General features: G+C 39.0%; 1 protein-coding gene across 1 annotated transcript in view; it reads left to right on the top strand.

The window, feature by feature from the left end:
• Positions 1 to 6,000, top strand: part of PKN2 (protein kinase N2) — a 35,985-nt gene that overhangs the window by 7,610 nt on the left and 22,375 nt on the right. Inside the window, exons 5-9 of the mRNA XM_070746612.1 lie at positions 2,384 to 2,493; positions 4,137 to 4,280; positions 4,369 to 4,444; positions 4,706 to 4,874; positions 5,446 to 5,572. Coding sequence (XP_070602713.1) covers positions 2,384 to 2,493; positions 4,137 to 4,280; positions 4,369 to 4,444; positions 4,706 to 4,874; positions 5,446 to 5,572 — 626 coding nt within the window. The remainder of the gene's footprint in view (positions 1 to 2,383; positions 2,494 to 4,136; positions 4,281 to 4,368; positions 4,445 to 4,705; positions 4,875 to 5,445; positions 5,573 to 6,000) is intronic.

Below are 6,000 nucleotides of genomic sequence, written 5' to 3'. Positions count from 1 at the left end.
GGCACAAAACTATCAGGAGGGGAAAACAATGAAGTTTTTGCCAGAATATTTTGTTAACAAAATGGAATGTTTTGTATATCCTTAATTTGATGATGTCTGAAGAGTGGAAGGTTCTCTTTTCTGTTGAAAGCCTGTGATTTGGGATATTGCAACTAATAAAACATAGGCTGCCTCAGATATATTGGAACTGTTCAGATAAAATTGAATTTTAAAATGTAATGAATGAGAAAATGAATTATATTTCCCTGTTGATTCAAAATATGTATTGATTTGAACCTTCCATGATTGATGGAAATTAGTGGCATAAAATCAAAGTGATTTTTTTTTTACAACTCCCTCACTGCTGCCTTCTTTTTACCCTTCATAATGATAATACTGCAAGACAGGAGTAATAATATGGACTCATACCTATGCCCTGGCATATAGAATTGCTTACTAAGAGTCCCAGTAATCACCGTGAGAATGTAGAAATTGTAGCGTGCACTGGTAGTCATTGACTTGTGACCACAGTTGGGACCAGGGTTGTTGCTGTAAGTTGGTGTGGACGTAAAGCGAGTCGTCACATGATTTCAACAACTTATGGCAATCCCAGCAACCCCTTTTGTAGTTAACTGCGAATCATGGGTTGTTAAACAATTATCCATTCCAATCCAAGCCTTTCCAATTTGATCCCTTGCAGCCCCAAGCCTCAACAAAAGGAACTACAGTGGTACCTCTACCTAAGAACGCCTCTACTTATGAACTTTTCTAGATAAGAACCAGGTGTTCAAGATTTTTTTGCCTCTTCTCAAGAATCATTTTCCACTTACAAACCCAAGCCTCCGAAACTAACTGGAAAAGGCAGGGAGAAACCTCCGTGGGGTCTCTTTAGGAATCTCCTGGGAGGAAACAGGGCCGGAAAAGGCGGGGAGAAGCCTCCATGGGGCCTCTCTTGGAATCTCCTGGGAGGAAACAGGGCCTTCACCCTCCCTGTGGTTTCTATGGGAAAAATTGCTTCTTCTTACAAACTTTTCTACTTAAGAATCTGGTCACGGAATGAATCAAGTTCACAAGTAGAGGTACCACTGTACTTCCAACTACAACATTTCTATCTTGCAGCTGCTAGCACCCTATCTTGTGGATCAGCAAGCAGCCCCAGAACTGTACAGTTCTGGGGCTGTTTGCCATGTCCCAGGAAGCTGCAGGCACAGCAAGGCACATGTTGCTGCTGACAAGCACACTTCTTTTTCACCTCTGTTCTTTAACATTGGACTGGAAAAGATTACTTCGCTACACCTCGTCCATTGCCCTCTGATCAGTTGAGTTTAAAATTAACTTTGGCATCCCTTTATTTTTCTTACTCCTCATATCAAGGGCTTTCACTGCCCCATGGATGCACCTGGCCCCAGCCTGCCTCTTTATCTACTGTGGGGTTGTATCTGGAAATCAGAAAAACAAGTGGAACAATAGGGCAGAGAAGCCTGTTGGAGATTAACTCTTCCAAAATCCATATATTCTCCAATTTGCTTGCGAGGGGAAGGCTAATCTCTAGCCATCCTCCATTTCCTTCCCTTCCTAATCGCTTTCTAATCCTGATCCGGAATTGATCTTTATGACTAGGGAAAGGAGGCAGATCGAGGTTAGAATGTCCCTGGTTCTAGGACTGCTTGCTGACCCAAAAGGCAAGGTGCAGGTTGGCCAAAGGGCAGAAAATGGGAAGTAGGCAGCTGGGAGGATTTGCAGTCATGAGCTGGTGGCCTGCAAACCATACAGGTTTTGTTCACCAGTGGGAGCCCATTGCAAGGGCTGCGATTTCAAGCATGGTTCATAAGAACATTTTTCATCATTGGCATAACTTCAGATGGTTGCTGAATTAATGGTTGGTTGTAAGTGGAAGATTATCTGTATAAAAGGAGCCAACATTTTATCTTTCTTTGTAACAGAGAAAAATGAAATGAGCTGTCATTTCGTCTAGTGCAATGTTTCCCAACCTTGGCAACTTGAAGATATCTGGACTTCAACTCCCAGAATTCCCCAGCCAGCAAACGCTGGCTGGGGAATTCTGGGAGTTGAAGTCCAGATATCTTCAAGTTGCCAAGATTGGAAAATACTGGTCTAGTGAGAAAAGGGGGGGGGGGGGGGGGTTGCAGTTTAGAAAGCATTTGAGCTTTGCACACAATGACATGGAACATGCACACTGATCATTTTCGTCTACCATTATTGTTGTTACCTAAACGAAGATTGCAATTGCTCTTCAAACTAAGTAGACGTTTGTGCTTTACTTACATTTTTGTACAGATTTTAACTGATTTCAAACTGTTACTCATTGTCAGGGCTGCTTCTGTTACTGTTTTTGGAATCTAATCTTAACATTCTAAACTGAATTTACTTAATTTGCTTGCAGATGAAATCTGCGCTGTTTTGAAATTGGACAACACTGTTGTTGATCAAACTAGCTGGAAGCCTATTTCCAATCAGTCCTGGGACCAGAAATTTACACTGGAACTAGACAGAGTAAGGACCTCTTTAATAAGTTTACAATGATTTCCAATTGAGTAATTTGCTTCTTATGCCTAGAGAGATATTCTGACTTGGAATGTAGCTTCCTTTTCCTGAATAGAATAGAGCATTCCAGTCCATTCCTCTCTCTGAAACAAGGATGAAAATAAAAGATGGTACTTACCTAAGCAGAAGTGCATTCCAGTCATACATCTTTAGGATTCTGCATCAGTGTGCTCATAGTATTTGCAACAAATCATTTATAAGTGCTTGGCTTCACATGATATTAAGTAAAGTCATGTAGTAAAACGTATAGAGGGTTTGAGAGACGTTTTAACTAATTGTATGTACTGTTGTAAATCAATTGTAGCTGTTGAAACAATTTGGGTTTTTTAACATACCGAGTATGCTTTTTGTATATAGAGATTTTTAAAAAAACATATTTTATTTGATGAAGTCAGGAAGCAGATTTCCTGAAACTGTGTCAAAAAGATCACGTTTTTTGACTCTGAAAATAATGTCTCATATCTAGTCAATCGAACATTCCTAAAATAAACAACCTCTTGTCTTGCCAATTTGCTGCATTCAAAGACTGCCAGCCAGTCAGTTTTAAGACAGTGAAAGGCAACTGACATTACGCATGTTTACAAAAGTTCTTCTCCATGTGGATTTTAGCTTTGCTCATATATACTTAAATCTATGCCAAATTCATATATAGAGCATGAGTTCAGGACTAGAAGTGTGTGTGTATGTATGTATATGTGTGTGTGTCTATATATATATACACGCGCACACATATACACATATAGATATTGTTGAACTGTGTGTTAAAATCCCCCTTAAGTTTTGATTTTCTCTTATATTGAAGAAATCTGAGTATAGCAGACGTGCTGAACATTCAAAGCTGCCTTCATCAGATTGAGAAATAATATGATCTGATCTGTATATAAAGTCCCATTGAGGTCAAAGGAATAGCGCTACACATTACATAGTGGGGTGCAGTATTTATGATGGGGGAAGGGTCGAGGAGTAGAAGGATTGGAAAAGCAGCAAACTGAACTGAAGGTCCCCTTGATCCTTGCATCTTATTTAGTGTGCCTACCTGCATGTTATTTGTTTTCACTGTAAGATAAACTGTTCCTTTTGGTTAAAATAGGGTGGTTTACCTTTATCCAGCATTAGAGCTGCAGATCATAAATTACTCTTTTCTAGCCTTCGGAGTGCCACCTAGCTTTTACAGGATTAAGCTTTTTGTTTTAGCATTTTTAAAGAGCCTTAAACATTTTGAGAATTGCAGAAATAGTATGCCTTACAATGTTAATTAGGATTGATTCAATACATGGAAGCAAAAGAAGTTTCCTCTCTAGTCTCTGATGATTTCCCCTTAAAATTTGCAACAGCATTGGAATTATTTTTATCTTATTGTTGGTCATTCATTTTATGGATATAACATCTGAGCCAGTTTATGCAGTAGTACACTAGCTTGAAAGCAGCAGGTAAAATACATGAAATAATTCTGTGGGCAGAAAAGAAAGATGATTTCTTCCATTGCTAATGTTATCTGTTCCCAAGGTTGAGTAATTCTTGTGTAAGAATATTTCCAGCTCAAATCTAGTAAATAAAAACTTAGCCTGAGTTTGTTTCTTATTGTTCTTCAGTCACGTGAGTTAGAGATTTCTGTTTATTGGCGTGATTGGAGATCTTTGTGTGCCGTGAAATTTCTGAGGTTAGAAGACTTCTTGGATAATCAGCGACATGGAATGTGTCTCTATCTTGAACCTCAGGGTACTTTGTTTGCAGAGGTAAGCGCAAATACTTTTAGCAAATATTCAAGTCTTGTTTCCAAAAAGTATTAGTTTTGCATTGTAATACCTATTGCCTGAATTGCAGGTTACATTTTTTAATCCTGTTATTGAAAGAAGACCAAAACTCCAGAGACAGAAGAAAATTTTCTCCAAGCAACAAGGTGAGGGGGTTGGTTTTACAGCTTTAGCATTTGGTCCTAGAATTAATAAAAATTGATGCTGATGTGTCAACATTTAATTAAAGATAAGTCTTCATAATTTGTCAACAAGGCTTTAATAAGAAAGAAAAAAAGATAGGAAATACGACATGCACAGCTTATCCATCACAAGTAATAAACTAATGAATATATGAATTCTCATTTAGTTATAGCTTTTGGTGATAAATAAAGAAATTACCTAGGCTTTGTTTTCTTTATCCACAGGCAAAACATTTCTCAGAGCTCCGCAAATGAATATTAATATTGCCACTTGGGGAAGGTTGGTGAGAAGAGCTATTCCAACAGTCAATCATACTGGGACTTTCAGCCCCCAAGCCTCCGTGCCTACCCCAGTAGCAGATCCTCACATTTCGGAATTAGGCTCACCAACTAGGTAGGTAAATGGCTAAAATGTTAAAAATCCTGTGAAACATTTGCAGCATAAGAAGAACTAGATGCTTATCTCACTGGAATTTTTTTTTTAAAGAAAATTAAATTATTGTGTAGAATTCTGCCTCATATATCCCAGCGGCCAGTTAGATCACACAGAATCGTCCTTCTCTGGGTCCTGTCAGCCAAACAATGCTGACTGGTGGGTCCATGGGGAAGGGTCTTCTCTGTTGTAGCCCCAGTCCTCTGGAACCAACTCCCCCCGGAGATTTGTACCACCCCAACTCTCCTCACCTTTCGAAAGGTGTTGAAAACACATCTATGCTGGCAGGCCTGGGGCTGTGAGCGATAGTTCCCACTCCGCCCAGTAGTGTGAATGAAGAATGATTGACTGTTTTATGTTGGGTTTTTATTTTTCTTAACTTTTCTAATTGTTCATAGTTAACTATATTGTATTTTATTCTTGTAAGCGGCCCCGAGTCCGCGAGGAGAAGGCCGGCCTATAAATCTCATAAATAAATAAATAACAAATATGGTCAACAGGCTTACAGTGAACTTTTTTTTCTCCCGCCAAGTGATTCCCCTGTAAGTAAATTGGTGTTTGAACTTGACCCTGAACCCGCCTGTCCTCCACGCGTGTCTTCTCTTGGAGAAATCAGTGAACCTTCTCCTGAATCGAAGTCTCCGCCAACTCCCACTCAGGCAAGGCTCCTCATTTAGAATTCTACTGCTGTTTCTTTGCTTGATTGTTGTGAGCTGCCCGGAGTTGTTGGGAAAATGGGGCAGCTCACAAGTTCAGTTAAATGGTTGATGCTGTTGTTTTAAAACTGTTTACTATGTAATTGTTAAAAAATGTCGCCTTAAAGTGAATATGATGGATGAATGTTCTTTCTGTGGTGATTTTGAGCAATGAGCTCCATGCCCAAGACCCTTGTTATTGCCCACTCAGACAGACAGAAATTAATTTCAGTCATTGACTATTAAAAATACAGTAAATAAAATGAGTAACACAAAGCTGTCCCTTAACAAGAACTATGAGCAACCATTTGTAGGCGAATTTTACACGCAATGTAGCAAAATTTTATTTTAGAAAAATACATTTATATTTCTTATTTGTCAGATAAGTGCAG

Source organism: Erythrolamprus reginae, chromosome 3 (genome assembly GCF_031021105.1).
Source record: "Erythrolamprus reginae isolate rEryReg1 chromosome 3, rEryReg1.hap1, whole genome shotgun sequence".
Lineage (NCBI taxonomy): Eukaryota > Metazoa > Chordata > Lepidosauria > Squamata > Dipsadidae > Erythrolamprus > Erythrolamprus reginae.
This window is presented reverse-complemented; position numbering and strand designations above follow the sequence as displayed.